General features: G+C 46.8%; 5 protein-coding genes across 5 annotated transcripts; 2 read left to right on the top strand and 3 right to left on the bottom strand.

The window, feature by feature from the left end:
* Positions 1-2,628: 2,628 nt before the first annotated feature.
* On the top strand, positions 2,629-3,624 carry J3458_009548 (uncharacterized protein; the record flags this gene model as incomplete). The annotated part of the gene is made up of 1 exon (XM_066119852.1): positions 2,629-3,624. One exon carries the CDS (start codon positions 2,629-2,631, stop codon positions 3,622-3,624), a length of 996 nt encoding a protein of 331 aa, XP_065975649.1.
* A 598-nt stretch (positions 3,625-4,222) lies between these two features.
* On the top strand, positions 4,223-5,333 carry J3458_009547 (uncharacterized protein; the record flags this gene model as incomplete). Its single annotated transcript, XM_066119851.1, has 3 exons — positions 4,223-4,491; positions 4,612-4,836; positions 4,901-5,333. 3 exons carry the CDS (start codon positions 4,223-4,225, stop codon positions 5,331-5,333), a joined length of 927 nt encoding a protein of 308 aa, XP_065975648.1.
* Positions 5,334-7,320: 1,987 nt separating this feature from the next.
* J3458_009546 (uncharacterized protein) lies at positions 7,321-8,063 on the bottom strand (the record flags this gene model as incomplete). The annotated part of the gene is made up of 2 exons (XM_066119850.1): positions 7,321-7,678; positions 7,747-8,063. 2 exons carry the CDS (start codon positions 8,061-8,063, stop codon positions 7,321-7,323), a joined length of 675 nt encoding a protein of 224 aa, XP_065975647.1.
* A 158-nt stretch (positions 8,064-8,221) lies between these two features.
* On the bottom strand, positions 8,222-8,524 carry J3458_009545 (uncharacterized protein; the record flags this gene model as incomplete). Its single annotated transcript, XM_066119849.1, has 1 exon — positions 8,222-8,524. One exon carries the CDS (start codon positions 8,522-8,524, stop codon positions 8,222-8,224), a length of 303 nt encoding a protein of 100 aa, XP_065975646.1.
* Positions 8,525-12,628: 4,104 nt separating this feature from the next.
* Positions 12,629-13,789, bottom strand: J3458_009544 (uncharacterized protein; the record flags this gene model as incomplete). Its single annotated transcript, XM_066119848.1, has 1 exon — positions 12,629-13,789. The coding sequence occupies one exon, from the start codon at positions 13,787-13,789 to the stop codon at positions 12,629-12,631; it is 1,161 nt and encodes a 386-aa protein (XP_065975645.1).
* Positions 13,790-16,231: the final 2,442 nt, after the last annotated feature.

Here is a 16,231-nt window from a genome sequence, read left to right as displayed (position 1 = left end):
CGGAAATGCTGTATTCGGCTATAATAACGGGACATTATTCAAAACAATCCGCACCAAGGGCGTGGCTAGTCACAATGACTCTGCCCGATTAACGCTGGCCCACAGCAGCCAAAAAGTAGCCTGTTCATATTTGACCCAAATCCACTAGTAGAAAGTTGTGACATGCACTCAATTGGGCGCGCCTTTTAGACTAGTCTTCACCTTCTATGGTTTCATAATGATATCATGGGCCAGACGGTTCCCGGGATCAAAGACTACCACTGACCTTTCGGCAACTACGGCTTGCGTAGTCCGTTGAGAATTTCGTTTTAGCACCTGTGCGCTTTATGTGTTTACGTAGTAATCACGGGACACACATATGGAGACCGTTCTCTCTCCCCTCGGCCACCGTGGGGATGGAGACGGTTCAAAGGCCGCGGAGATTCTCGGTACGTATCCGCCTAGCCAAGCATAAGGGTCCAAGACGAAAAAGGCCCGGGTCCTTTCAAGCTAGAATAAAATCGACCCACGAACACTATGAGGAGCAAGTTGAGGCATTGTTACGATTATGCATGGCGCCATTTTGAGACTGGCTGCCGCGAGGCTATGTTCCGAATCAAGCCAGAAATGGTTGTGCCATCCCTTGCGTTGGCTACTTAAATTTCAGACCCGATTCATTTACCTTGTTCATACACTTAAAAGCGGTGTAACGGTAAAGAGCATTTAAGCTTAAATTTAGAACGTGAGCGTTATCTTAGAGAACAGTTTATAAAGTTATAATTAATATCAATTTATAGTAAAAATATAAATATATACTACTTTATCCCTTTATAATCAGAATAAACTAGCTTATAACATTCATTTCTTAAATAACTTAATAAAACATTTTTTTAATTTCTCTCTTTTCTTTTCTTTTTTAGTTTCACGTGGTTAGAGATGCATTGCTCTCGAATGTGTGGCTTCGTGCAGCATTACTTAGTATCGTGGCGGGAATGGGTGGCATGATTCTTGGTTTCATGCCGGTCTGTCGACTTATAAATATACAAAACAAGCCAGTTCCCTTCATGCCACCTAGAACCATAACCAAGCGACTAGACGTCAGTTACACCCGCATAATTCATAATGCCTTCCTAGAGACATGACCAAGCGCCGCTCAATGTCATTATCCCCATTGGCGGCAATGGCACGCGTTTCTCCAACAAAGGTTCGCTACCCAAAACCATTGATCAATATGGTCGGTAGGCCGATGCTGCTATGGATTATCGATCATCTGAGCCTACGGCCTCGGGATACGTTGTGGGTGGCCATCAATAAACAGGATGACGACAACTTCTAAGTTAGACAGTTGTTGGCCAAGTCGTATGCCAAGATTAACATTTGAGTTGTTCGATTGCTGCATTAGACGTAAGGTGCGGCCGAGACTACTAGTCCTTGGAAAAAGAAAAGAAAACCTGCTTATGCGGCATAACCTCACAATAGACACTAGCTTTATGTTACGACGCAGGGCATGCAAATGCTCGACTTGCAACGCAGAACCATTTCACTAAACTGCGACACTATCTATTAGACTGATATTCCCACTTGTCAGAAATCTGCCGGCTCATTACGGCTCTTGCATCTACTTTTCTGATAACGGAGATTGTCCAATCTATTCTTACATCAAAACGAAAAACGAGTATGTCTTTCCCGCTTTAACATTCAATGTGTGCTACTATCTTACTAATTCAGGGATGGCCTGGAGAAAATTCTGGACATCCTAGAGAAGACCATCATCTCAACCCAAGCGAATACTGGTGCTTGTGTGTTTCCCTCGGCACGTCAGCTAAAGTCTTGGGCAGCAGAGTGCAGTCCCCGTAAATGAACAAGATTTCAATGTCGTGCGCACCAGAGCAGTTGACCAACTTTCTTGCCAGGGCCGAGTCTGGTAGTCTGCCTTCCAGGATGACCCAAAGGAAAAGCCGATTCCGTTCCGATTCGGACATGACTCGGGTCGGAGCCCCTGCTATACCGGGCGACTACTCCACTTCCGCTAATCGAGGCGAATATCGAATACAAGTTGGTCTAGCAACTGTATCATGCTAGACATGATATTATCATCGTACGTATATTTGCTTGGCTCCCAAGGCAGAAATAGGCGACAAAGTTGAGAATATAACTTCACGTGTTTATTAAAGTAAGTTTATGAATAGGTTTTAATATATAGAATACGTTAAAAAGTGGGAGTATTAGTTATTCAATTACATTTAAATTAATTTCAATTAAATCTAATTAACAGTCATGCATACAGCTTACTTGGCACACCAAAATACAGCTCTGTACTGTCTTATTGGCTGTGGAATCCGAACATGAGTCGGTGCATCTCGAGTCATAAACGGGGCCCGTTGAAACTCGAAACACTTTGAGTCAGAGACATGACAAAAACGCCGTAACCGTAACATTGGTAAAAAGACTTGACCACGTGGCACTATGTACAGTCGTCATAGCATAACAGAAGAGGCAAGTATATCTTCTGGCTCACTGGTCCCCGTTCTTTTTATCCTCTGTAGGTCCCACGTTATTTAGAGTATATTCATCTATTCCCTTTTAACTTGCTCGATCCTTGCAAAGTCACGCTCAGTCGCAACCCCGCGGTTGTGATTGGGGGTCGCCATGTACCGCTTCAAAACCAGTGTCGCGTGCGTGTGCGTGTGGTTGCTTCTGATCGTATTAACTCTCCATCGGAGAGCATCCTGGCCTGCCCATGACGCTTCCGACTCAACGACTCCCCCGACGCGTTATGCCATTGCAACCTTTTTGACCGGGGACTCGGCGGAAGATTCAGACGAGGGCGGTTACTTCACCGCTGCGAGAGTCCTTACCTACCAGCTCATCCACGCCAACGAGACGTGCATCAGGGACCGCAACCGCCGACGCATCGACTGGGTGGTCGCGGTCACAAACGACGTGCCTGAAAGCAACCGGCAGCAACTTCGGCAAGACGGGGCCATCGTCGTGCCGGTGCAGGACGTTGGTCTACCGTCCTGGATCAAGATACCCATCCATCGGTGGAAGGACCAATTCACCAAGCTCCGCCTCATCCAAATGACGCAGTACACTCGCCTGCTTTTCATCGACGCCGACAGCCTGCTCACGCGGCCCATCGACGATGTATTCGACGAGCTCGCGGTGCGTGAACCAAAGAGGACTGTCCCAGACCGTCCGTGGGAAGGAGGCGGCACATACGTTGACGAATACGTATTTGCGGCCCGGCCGGACAACGGCTACCGACAGGGTCACGACCACGTCGTGCCGCCAGACCCGATGGCCAGAAGCGACTACTTCAACGCGGGCTTCTGGGTCACGAGACCGTCCGAGGAAATGTTCAGCCTCTTCATGCACGTCATGGCGCTGAACGACAGTTTCCCCTCCGTCATGATGGAACAGTCTATGCTCAACCACATCTTCCGCCACGACGGACCAATGCCTTGGGAGGAGCTGAACTGGAGGTGGAATGCGAATTACCCCAATGCAAGAGATTTAGCGGCAGGGGTCCGCTGCTTACACCAAAAGTTTTGGCAAGAAGGGGACGAACATCTGCGCTCGTTATGGCACAGCTGGCGTGCAAGAATGGAGAATTACTACCGCGGAATAGAAGCTTCAAAATGAGGGAGAAGAAGTTGTGTATTAGTTCGGATATTAGATGCAATGTTTCATCTCGTAAATATATAGAGTATATAAGTAAATTATAGATGTCTCATTTATATAATTTATTAAAGATTATATAATATTTATAATAGATTACATAATTTCTTTGCCTTGATTATTAATTATAAAAAAAAGAAAAAAAAAGTAATTGATTTAAAGGTATTTAATAATATTATATTATTATTATACTACAAAGCCAAGTGTTGCGGTTTCGTCCTCCCAACACGGCGACAATTGCCGCCGCTTTTGGCGGCTTTGACCGGTGGGGCACTCCTCGACGCACCCCCTCCCCCGGGTCCACTCGAAGAGCTCGTACAGTGGGTTTCGTACCTGATGGCTGCGCCAAAGCGCCCCACGCCAGCCCCAGCCCCAGCCCCAGCCGCCTAATCTGCCTCACTGGACCTGGCGTAGATTTGACAGCTGAGCACAGCAGCATCCGTTCGTAAATAACGAGAACATCCGCAGCTTCTACTAAACACTTTACTGCGTTACTTTGTTAGTTCAGATACAAGGCTGACTTCTTTCAATCCCCAGCTTGTGAGCGTTCATTTTCAAGACCATGATCGGCCAGCTTCATGATCAAGTTCTGCTAGCGCTCGAGGTCGCCGCTAGGAGACGCCACAAGGCTACATTGGCGCCAACGGAGCATCAGAAGCACAAGTTGGATGTAAATGGCTACCACCGCATGCAGAGAGAGATGAATGAAACGACGTTCCTTGACCCAATAGACGCAGACACCACAAAGGCCAATATTTACTACATCAAGAAAAAATTTATCAACCAAGTCCGTCAGCAGGTCTCGTCGCATGCCCTCTGCTTTGCTGAATGGTAGTCAGGTTTTGTCGTGAGAAGGATCATGGCACTTGGAGAAATGCGATCACGTGGCAATATTGTGATAAAGGTTTAATAACAACGTTTTTATTCTAGATTTGCGAAACACACATCCAGCATAGGCGAAATCACTACTGTCATCACCGGCCCGGAGATGAATACAACAACAACAGACACGAATGGCGCTGAAGATGACGCACCCTTGATTCGAAAGCACAAAGCGCTTTGCTATCAAGACATCGTTCTTTGGATTGTTCAGGATCCTAATGGCCGAGGGCGAGACGTTTTAGCGATGGAAGTGTTTTTCCGATGTCATAAAGGAGTCGACAGAAAACCAAAGCCGTAAGTAAGGCCAGTGATCATTGTATCGTTTGATGCGTCATATGCATGCTAACTGCAGTTGAAGTACCGTCTTCTTATTTCGTGAGAACCCACTGCCTATTCTTTGTCCTGTCACACACTTCTTGGCTCAAGCCATTCGTGACGATGCAATTGAAGTAGATGGCTTCATGCATGCTGCACCATTTTTTTCTACTCAAATTCGCAGAAGCGCAACGAAGGTACACTGGAAGCCCTCAAAGCTCAAAATACCCGTGTTTCGAAAATCAGTTCGCACGGCAGGTGGATGGATTAAATCCGCAACAGAACCTATGAAGTACTCGACATATGCCTTTTATCTCAATAGGATCGGCTCAGAATTAGGCTCAAAGGGAAAATGGACATTATATTGCTTCCGCCGCGGCCATGCAAATGCTCTCCTTGGCGTTGCGCCTGACTCTATTATAGATCAGGTTTTGCGGCACGATCCAATGACCGGATGTATGCAGAATGCGTACTAGAATTATCGGATAGGGTTCAATACACAAGACGCATTCCTCGAAAGAGACCCATCGGCTGATGGTCTGACTCGGGCATTTACACATATGAGCATTAGATGTAACCCGGAAGTCCCTAAAGAGATCCCCAAGACAGACTTAGCTAAGCTTCCAAATTGATCCCGAAGTTGCCGACCTTCGGAGACGCGTTAAATTAATGTCTATTCGCATAAGACAAGAGTATGGCTATATTAAGTATGCTGCAAAGGGCATCAAAGAAGACTACCAACTGTTGCAAAGCGGCTTGAGAAACGCCGAGAAGGGTTCCGACATGATGTGACAAAAGTCTATCAGGAAGCTTGTCGCCGGCGCATCCACAACGAGGAACTGCAAAGGCAGCGCGGCCGATCGACAACAAACTCAATCGACAGAAATTCTGTACTGAATCCTGACATGCAGCATCAATTAGAGGAGCGGGAACAGCTGCAAACCATATTAAGCGATTTTCGACAGGCCATACCTACCAAGGATATTACGAACCGCAAAATCCAAGCCGTGGATTTGATGGTTCGACTCGCCTCGCGCTGCGAAGTGCGACCACCTTCATCTCTAGCTCCGGCTGAGATTCGCATTTGTCAGAAGCTTCCCTACACGAAGAAGTGTCGAAGTCGAGGAATTCCCGTTTATTCTCGGTAAGACGCAGTGTATATATTGTGTCGGCGAAGAGCGGCTCCCATATAGCATACGCGCGCATTCCTTCAACCGTGTATCTCATATGATGGATCATGTCGAAAACGTTCATCTGAAACATGAGCGCACAGGCGGTAGGTTTGTCTGCCGCCATCCGCGATGAAAGCATTTGGGGGACTTCTTGCCTAGCTTAGATTGTTTCAAAAAGCATGTGCAAAGCGTTCATGGCGTCAGCCTTCGTAGGTAGTGCCAAAATATGAAGATCTTCGCTGCAGATACTTGAACGAGTTGGAGCGTATATGAGTAAATTGTAGCGCATATGCCCTTCTGCTGAGCTCAAGCACCAACAAGTTAGCAGTATAGCCAACCGCGTTTGGAAGTGCTGCCAATACCAGACGCGAAGTATAATGTGCAACGGAGCCATTGGCCTGTCTGTCAACAGTTGCTAAAGGCAAGATCGTAGACCTCATTAAGGGAAGCAAGGCTTGAGCTTCGCCGCCTAACAATGGATCAAGAAAAGGCTGTGATCTTGCTTCCGGGTCCTCAGATGTAGTCGTCGAGCGCCCCGGATGTATCAGTCATTACCCAGCGGCTTCGGTAAACTTATGCGGGAAGGCAACACCATGCTATATGTACACGATACAGATTTCTTTGAGCTTAGCAGCTGCAACAGAGTACGTGTTTTAAGCATAATAGTATTACACCTGTTTTACAAGAGTAAGTCGCAACAACGGAAATGCTTAAAGGCATGGAAATTTGCCGTCAACGCGGCTTATGTTTGTCGAGAATGTCTTTGAAGAATGTTCTGCCCAAAATCGTCTGCTACCTGTTCAGCAGAGGCGAATTGCGGATTATATATTGCCAAGTCCAAGTCCAGCATAAACGTCGCCCTAATATCCCCAGGTAGAGTATCAAGGTCGTTGTTATTGCCAACTTCGCCCAAAATTTGAAGAGCTGTAGAACTTGATATGTCACCCTTTCGCAGCGTCAATGATAAAAGGGCCGTGGAAAGGGTTTTAGTGACCCGCCAGGAGGGTTGAAGTCTTTCATAGCCGTATACACAGAGTAAGAAGTAGAAGAACCAAGACTCGTCTTTTGGTTATTGAGAATTTCATTCGCAAGACAAGTCAGAGCAACATGCCATAAAATCGAGTAAGATGCTGAATCAAAGAGGCTCGTAAAGGTCCGAAGACGCTGACTATGCAACGGGCCTGAAGAAGAATGCCGGAATATGTCAAGGATAGCAGCATGGAGCCATATACTGAATGAAGAGTTAAAACGAGCTCATGCAAGCCTTTCATGACCGTCGGGATGCTGCTTCTTACTGCAGTACTTGAACGTAGTGAGGGTGGCGTTCGTTCTGTGAAAAGGTTGTCGGTAGACGGTTACTCCACGCAAGCAGCTCACGAAACTTGTATTCTGCGAACCGTAAAGTCCGTTGCTCAGTCAGGAGTGACCCACTGTGTTTGGTATACATGAGAGCAACCTCGTGCATGATGGTCCAAAACTCACACAGGTGACAGAATACACCGCCCATGTAAGCCAATTCTGCGTCGTCTTCTGATGCACAGAGGTGTCTCAAGCTAGTGGTATCATTTCTTCTTGTTCCCGGAGCAGGAACACGCGGCGGTTGCTTCGGGCATTTCAGACCAGGCTGACGGTGGAACAGCGACATGTGTCTATACAAATGGGTCAGGAGCAGAAAATAGAGGCATCAAAAGCGCTGATACTTTGAGGGAAAGCTTACGTGATCCAGTTAAAGGTGCCCCACGCGGCGTATTGGTATGCACTTGTTACATGGGCCAACAACCACCTAATTTTGCCAGTTGCAGGGTCAACTTCGAGCTCGAAAAGACGCATACGCTCAGCCATATTCGACGCAGCTTCAATGTAATAGAGGACAGAATGATCTCTGCCTTGACCCAAGTATCCCAGGCTTAGGAACAACGCCGCGGCGATATTGAGTAGTGAGTCAACCTCGCATTGGTCTGCCCAATGTCTCTCCGCTTCGTTGCAAAACTGGATAGAGAGGGCTGCACTGTCGGGATCCTGTACACTATTCATTTGATATGCGTCAAGTCAGTCAGGAATAGCCATCAAATCGCCACGAATATAATAACCAACACAAGCCCAATAAAGAAGGGCATTGACGAAGATCGAAGAGCAGTATTCAGTTTTACCCGTGAGAAGATCAGACACAAATGCGCTGGGTTCGAAGAATCCTAAAAGAGGATGGTCTGTTTCAAGATATAAAGATATGGCACGAGAAGCGACATCATTACTGATGGGACTTTGCTCCAAGCAGTAATATCTAGCTTTTCAAGCCTACCATCACAAAGAGGACGTGATTTATCGGCCGTTGTTTCGTCTTGATCTCGTTCGGAAGACAGATCTGCTCCGCCCCGGTCTGGATGCACCAATTGCTGGTAAACCTCTTTTTGTATGCTGGACACCTCGAGAGAATGGCGGGGTGAATATGCATTTGAATTTTGTGGTCCTAACTCAGTAGCTAGGAATGAATTCATGTTTGCTGTACTGGTCAGGGCGTAATCGGGCAGCTCTATCTGCGAATCGTCATTGCCCCTCAGCGTCTTTAAAATTATGGATGTATCAACTTCTTTCTTAGGTCCCGTAGTTGTTGGAAAGCGACTTCCTTAGGAGCAGCGTTTAAGAGCCGTATGACCTCCAGTAAGACCGATTGTGACTCGTGCGACAAAGTTGACTCATCTCTGTACGTGCAATCGTCCACATTACCTTCACACAAGCTGAACAAACTGGACGTCGTCCGTCGCACTGTAATTCAACGTTAGTATTCTCATTCTTGAGATAATCTTGGAATGGCCCTTTGTCTGCGTACCCGAATTTTCTTGCGGCGACATGAATTACAGGCTATTGACACCGTAACACGACGTCGCTTGGGTTCCAGCGCAGGTGCATGTCCCGACTCTCGGACACTCTCGACGTCACGTGGGCGAATTTTCGCATATGGCTGCATGATGCTACGATAATCAACATCTTGCAGGCTTGTTGCGTATTCGTAGGTATGTCGTAGGTTATCCGACTGACGAGGTGGCTGTCAGGTTTCTCGGTCGAACTTGGATGGTGAAGCTGCTCCCCCGTTTCTCTTTAGCAGCCAATGACAGCCCGCGGAGGAAGCCCAGTTGTGCGCTGTGCCAGCGGATGGGCTCCATCGAGCGACTTGAGGCGTGCGGCAAAACGGCGTCGCTGGGCATCGAGAAGCAGTCCTGCAGGAGGAATACCGCTCTCACGGTGCAGCACGGGGATGGGGGTGTTTTCCAAACCGGCAGGATGGCACGGATGCCGCAGCGGATGGCAGCGTCAATTCTCTTGGCAAGATGCTGGATTCTAGGTTTGCATTGTCTGTTGCCGCGCCAGGCTCTATGCCGCTGGGTTCTTGGGTACCAGACCTCCGCGCCGAAAAGCAGGACCGGCTCGACGCATGCCCTCACGGCCTTTCTTACGGCGGCCGGGGACGGGCCGTGCTGTGTGTTGCAGAGGCTACGGAGGTGGCCTGCCACCTTCCTTGCCTTGGCGGCCCATTTCTCGACATGCGTCCGGAAGACCAGCTTTCGGTCGAGCCATATGCCTAGCCAACGCATCGAGTCTCCGGGGATCCTCGGTACGCCATCATGTAGAGCCGGTGGATTGTCCGAATCCTTCCTAGGTGAGAAGTGCATCACTTCAGTCTTTTCTGGGTCGAATACGATGGCGTTGTCTCTGCCCCATTCGCTGAGTTGCTGGATGTCTGCCGAGGCTGATGCTGCGGTCTCATCAAGGCTATAGCCAGTGTGCAGGCTCGCCGTGTTGTCGGCGTACCCGAAGCGTCCAACGTGGTGTCCCAGGCGGTAGATGGGCTCCGTGTATAGAAGGAAGAGGATTGGAGAGATTGGGGATCCCTGTGCGAGTCCACAATGGAGCGGGGTGCTCTCGGTGAGTATGTCTTGGTATCTGATGCTAGCCATCCTATCTTTCATGAAGGAGGCTACCCATTTCGTAAGCTGCAGTGGCCAGCCTTGCTGCCGGAGGCGGAGGATGAGCCTGTTCCTCATGACTGTGTCAAAGGCACCTCGTATATCCATCGTGACTAACGTAGCGACGAGACCGCTGGCAAAGGCAGCCTCGACGTCGTGTACGAGTGCGGCTACGAGGTCTGTTGCAGACCTCTTAGGCAACGCACCAGCCTGTTGGTGGTGTAGAATGCCGAAGTGAACTGCCGCCCATGCGATTCTGCGGGCGATCAGTCTTTCAAGCCCTTTGCCTAAGCAGGAGAGGAGCGAGATAGGCCTCCAGGCTCGCGGAGACGTCAGGCTTGGTGATCATGACGACGTCGGCCGTCTTGAAGGCTTGAGGGTGGTGGCCCAGAGTGAGGCAGCCCTCGAAAAGCTGTTGTACCAGCTTCCCAATGCTTGGCCAAGCGAGTCGCAGGAGGTCCACCGTTATGTTGTCAGAGCCGGGAGATGTCTTTCCGGAGCACGTTGTGGCCACACGTGCTTCTTCCAAGGTGACCTGCGCGGAGAATGGAATTCATCTCGAAGGATTTACAGTGATCCAAGGGTCATCTATGTCGTCTCCTGCTGTTCGCCGCTCCAGAGTAGCTCGGCGGAGAGCATTGGCTTTGTCTGTTTGTGTCTCGTAGACCTCGGCGCCTACCTGCAGCGGTGGCGGCTGGAATGAGCCTGGGGCCTTGACCCAGCGTGCAATCTTGTAAATATCAGCGTTGCTAGTGGCGCTATCAATTCTGTTGCACCAAAAAAGTTTCTTTGATCTGCGGATAACTCGACGGAACTCTCTCCTCACAAGCTGGATCTCGCGGCCATACCCAAGAGGGTATATACGACGAAGTGCTCTGTATTCTACCGCGGCCTGGCGCAATCGTCGTTCCACCATGGAGCGGCTCGACCCTTCTTTCTTGTTACATGACCGGCGCGTTTGGCTGCTGATCGAAGGAGGTCGACTAGCGACGTCGCAAGTGCATCAAGTCCAAGCGTGCTGTTCGTGCAAGCTCTAATAAAGGGTGCTTTTGTATGAATGATCTCGGTAAAGCGTTCAATCTCGTCATCGTATGTGACGCGGATTCTACCGGGGGTGGATGCTGTGCTGCGGGAGTTTGGTACGGTGAGGCTGAGTTCGAAGTGATCAGAGCTTGTGGCAAGATGATCCTCCACGGCCGCCTCGGCCAGGGGAACGTTGGAGAAGGCTAGGTCGATGGTGTTGCCGTGTTGATTAGTTGGTTCGTTGGGAGCATTAAGGAGGGCTAGACCATTGTCCAATGCCCACTGGGCAAGTGCCTCGCCGTCATTCTGTGCATGTCCCGACTGCCAAGAGTGGTGTCGAGCGTTGAAATCGCCTGCGATGACGCATCTTCCTGGTATGGGCCAGTCGAAAAGTGTTTGCAAGATTTCAGGTCGTAGTGGGTCACGGTAGACGTTGACTACTGTGATGCCATTGAGTTGTATCCACAGCAGGTCTCGTGAAGATTTTGGTCTGATTTGGTCTGCTTGAAGCCAGTGACAGCGCCGCAGGTAGGTCATGGTCCGCGGCCGTGTGCCGTTGTCCTCCCAGCTGTCGACTGGTGAGAAGGTGTCAAAGGCTGGGTGAGTCTTTGTAACGCACTTGCCATCTTTCACGCCGGTCCAAGGTTCTTGAAGTAGGATTACATCGTAATGTTCTGCGTTGGCAAGAGCGAGAGCACAGTCGTGTGACGGGCCGCTTTTGCCTACGTTGGCCTGGAAGATACGCAGGCTGTTGTCGCGTCGGTTAGATTTCTGTCGTCTATTCATAGACCTCGTCTGGATGACTCAAGACGTCTCTTCTTGGGAGACTGCGGAGGGCTCGTGGAGGGACTGGTGTCCATGGTCGCTTCAGTTGTCTCGCTATCGGGAGTGGTAGCCACCCTGATACATGGTGATGACACTGCAGGCTGAGGGCTTGAAGAAGGCACTTCCCTCGTAATGGCGGTCTCCAGATTGTGCTGGCGGAAGAGCTTCGCTCCTGCCTGCCGAACTGCAGCTCGCTGGGCTTGGGTAAGCCTACAGATCTCTCCGTGTACTCTCTTTGGACGGGCCGGGCAGACTGGGAAGTCAGCAGCGTGTGGCGCCATACAATTGACACATTGTTCGGCGGCAGAACAGGTTTCATGAGAATGGCCCGTCTTGCCGCAGCGCTTGCAGTGAGCTTGGCGATTGCAGCCGTATTTGGAGTGATAGTCCCAGCAATTTTCACATTGTCTGGGTAGAGGAGTCTTGGTCATGAGCCGCGCCAGTCTGCTAGAGCCGAACAACCGCCAGCGTCCTGGCGTGGGTTCCAGGAAGGAGATGAGAAGGGTCTTGGTGGGCAGATCTTCAGAGTCAATCGCGCTACCTTGGAGGTCAAAGAGCCGTTTAGGGCACTCGTCAACGGGTATATAGGTGTACCATTTCTGGCTAACCTCCGCTTTCGGCGCCCCAAGATCCTCAAGCCACTCAGACTGTCTGCTGATAACGAGGTTGCGGGTCGTGAGGTCGGCCGCCCGCACGGCCCACCCGGTTTTCGTTCGGGATGCTTGTGGTACTTTGATGTATTCACAACGTCATGGTATCATTCATCGTATCGTAACTGCTTGTCTACTTCTACCTCTTGCCTTTACGCTTCTTCGTTGTCCCTGCATTTGTAAATGATGTGCTCGGGGTAGCAATTTCTTGTTTGCCAATGCTCGGCTGACTGTCTTGTTCAGAAAGAGAGAATGAATCAGTATGTGATAAATGGTGGTTTTGTAAGTCTTGCGATAATTCGGTAGACGACAACGGCGGGACATCGAAATCCAAATCCGACGGCAGCTGGTCGATGGCTGAGCATATTCGTTTAGAATGGGATGGTAACCATAGGTCGTACACGTTCCTCGTAAAACGATATGCTGTCCATTTTTCTTTACCGTCCAGCGCAGTAAAAGAAAACTCGTGTATTGGATGACGGTAGTACTTAGTGTCCTTCCCATCGATAACAGGATAGTGACCGTAAATTCGCACCAATCGATGATCATGTGAAATAGAGAAGGCCAAGATCTGTCGGTGGACCTCGTTTTCACGTTTCACGGCACGAAAGAGCTCAACAACACCGCGCACTGCAAGTGTCATGCTGTGGGCGTTCTGCCGATCGGCCACATCTAGCGCAGCAGCACCGCATTTCACCTCGCATGTGAGGAAGGGGAAGTACATGTAGTATGTTCCCATGAAGAACGATTGGTCTCCGCTGATGAAGTCGCCTATAAATGGTGCCAGCTTGGCCAGCTGGTCGTCGCTAAATGCTTCTCGCCTGAATCCTACAGAATAATCGGGTTGCGGGCGAGTCCCAGTCAACGAAATTGAGTTGTTCCAGCCCTCATTCACACTCTCGGTGAAATTCTTGAGGCTCTTGGAGCGGAGCGCAAGTGTCTCCGCTGAAGGGACAATGAGTCGAGAAAAGTCCTGAACAACCCGGGCCTCGTTTCTCCCATGCAAATTGCGACATGCATCCGCAAAGACACTGTCACTAAATATTGTGTGTTGAGGAACTGATTGATCGCTATCAAGGAGGCTCTGAACCAGGCGTTTGCTTGAATCAGTGATGCCTAGATTAGAAGCATCCATATATGAGTGCTTCGTCTGGAGCAATAGCTCGTAACGAGGGTCCCTATACGGTGCACTTTTCTCCTCTCTCGGTTTTTGATCACTTGGTGTTGTGGATGTACCGGAGTTTGAGCGTTTGCGGCTAAGCGACGACACAGACTTCTTCCGTGCTAATAAACGCTCCATTTCGGGTTCAAAGTACTCCGTTGGCCAGTGGCCTTCAGTTGTCCAATATTCGATCGGATCGATTGGCTTGCCCGCTTCACTATGACTGTCTGCGGATCCGCCAAGTATTTCTTTCACGCGAGAGAGTCTGGAACATCGTCGCAGGCGTTTGTGACTGGAGTCTGGTACTTGTTCGAGATCGTCGAGAGGTCGCTTTTTAACTCGGCTGATTGTTGTGTCTACCTTCTGAAACGGTTAATACGGCGGTCAATAGATAGCAAGCAACGCAAAGTTGTAAGTCTTCATCTATTACCTTCGTAGTGTGTGATGGATGCGCTTGGCTCACGTCAATTCGCTTTGGGGTCAGCTGTCGTAACGTTGCGACTTGACGAGAGTATCTGCCCTTTTGAATACCCTGAGGTCGCTTTCCTATTTCTAGTCAGTAGATACGACTCTCGGCGCCTCATGAAACACATACCTTGGCTTTTGGGAGGGGATAATGCGCGACCTCTCTGGGCGGCCAACTGCGCTCGAGTGCGAGCCATGGCGACGAGAAGCACGATAGGAGCATGTTGTGGTTTATGTAAGAGGTAAAAAGCTGCTCCACGCGATGGTCTATTACGTGCGGGTTACATGTAGCGCGATTGTCTGCCAACCAGTTAGCGCTCGGCGTGAGAGCAGCGGGGTAAACAGGGATAGCACTAGAGTGTAAAAACGGGTACCCGTGGGCACCCGTGGGTATCTAAGTTTTTCTTGGGTTATTCGTAGGCTACCCGTTTTATTATGTAGGTGGTTTAGGTATACTACGAGTAATCTAATATAAGGATAAATACCTTATAAATACCTATAAACGTATAATAATATAATATAATAATATAAATTAATTTTTTTAAATTAATTATAATAATTAATTATAATAATTAACGTTAATTCTTTAATATTTAATTATATTTATGATAAGTTTTAAGTTTAAAGTATAAAGTAAGTTATATAAGTCTTATTTAAGTACTTAAAAACACTTAATATTCTTAATAAATAATTTTAAGTATCTTATTTTCTCTTATAAATTTATTTAAGTCTTTTTTCTTACCTATACCTACCAGAGCATTAACAAGAAAACTACATTTTCATTTTTTAAAAAAGCTTAAATAATTAATAATAAATCTAATAAAATACTTGAATTATAATAATAAATACATAAAATAGCTAATATTATAGCCAATCAGCTTATTTAAAAAAGTGGGTCCCTTTAGCTTTTTATAAGCTTAAAAACTAGATTATATAGTTTTCTAAAAACTTACTACACTACACTACACTACAAAAACTACAAAATGTAGTTTTTGAAGTTTTAGGCTTATAATAGTATATAAGGACCCACTTTTTTTATTATAAGCTTATAATTTTAGATTTATGCTAGTTATTCGTAAAACTTATAATTCTATAAGTATTTTATTAGATTTAATATAATTTTTTATATTCGAAACTACAAAAACTACAAAACTACAAAACTACACTACTTCCAATGCTCTGATACCTACCTAAAGCCTATAGGTAAGCAACTTACACGAGTACTCGTAGACCTTTTACACCCTAGATAGCACACTAATAAGCAGCTGTAACTTGCAGAGTATTAATAAGAAAACTACATTTTCATTTTTTTAAAAAGCTTAAATAATTAATAAATCTAATAAAATACTTGAATCATAATAATAAATACATAAAATAGCTAGTATTATAACCAATTAGCTTATTTAAAAAAGTGGGTCCTTCTAGCTTATTATAAGCTTAAAAACTAGATTATATAATTTTTCAAAAACATACTATACTATACTATATATTACGAACGTCACTGCACGAGACGCGGGAAGCTGGGCCGTACTGGTAAGGGTAGGCACAGCTACTAACTAACAAGAATATTAGGTTACGTGATAGCTTATTAGATTATATAAATGATTTAATGAGACGGGATTATTAGAATTATTAGGCGATTTAAATAATTTAGGACTATAATAGAGAGATAAACGAGTACTTAAGGAGGGGGTATTCCTATAGTTAGGTAGTTTAAATCTCTATTAATTAATTTAAGTAATAGTCTTATTATTAAAAGTTATACTCTTAATAGCCTTATTATAATATTACTTAAAAAGCTACTTTATAGCATTTAACTTAATTTACTTTCTAAGAAATAAACCTATTATACCTTAAAACTTAAGCTACTATTACATTTTAATTAATTCTATTTAATAAGTTACCTTAAAACTTTAAGTAGTAATAACTTTTAAGATATTTACTTTAAGCGAAAAGACTACTAACCTTAGAGAGATAATAAAGTATCTTTATAATAAGATTACTAAGCTTAAGAAGTAGAATTAATAGCTTTTTAACTAATAAAATAATCTCTACGAGAAACTTAAGGCATGAGAAGAGAAACTTATAGTAGTTTAAAATCTTACACTTATATTC

This window comes from Metarhizium acridum, assembly GCF_019434415.1.
Source record: "Metarhizium acridum strain ARSEF 324 chromosome Unknown scaffold_141, whole genome shotgun sequence".
Taxonomy (NCBI): Eukaryota; Fungi; Ascomycota; class Sordariomycetes; order Hypocreales; family Clavicipitaceae; genus Metarhizium; species Metarhizium acridum.
Note: the sequence above shows the minus strand (reverse complement) of the source record. Positions and strands in the feature narration are given on the sequence as shown.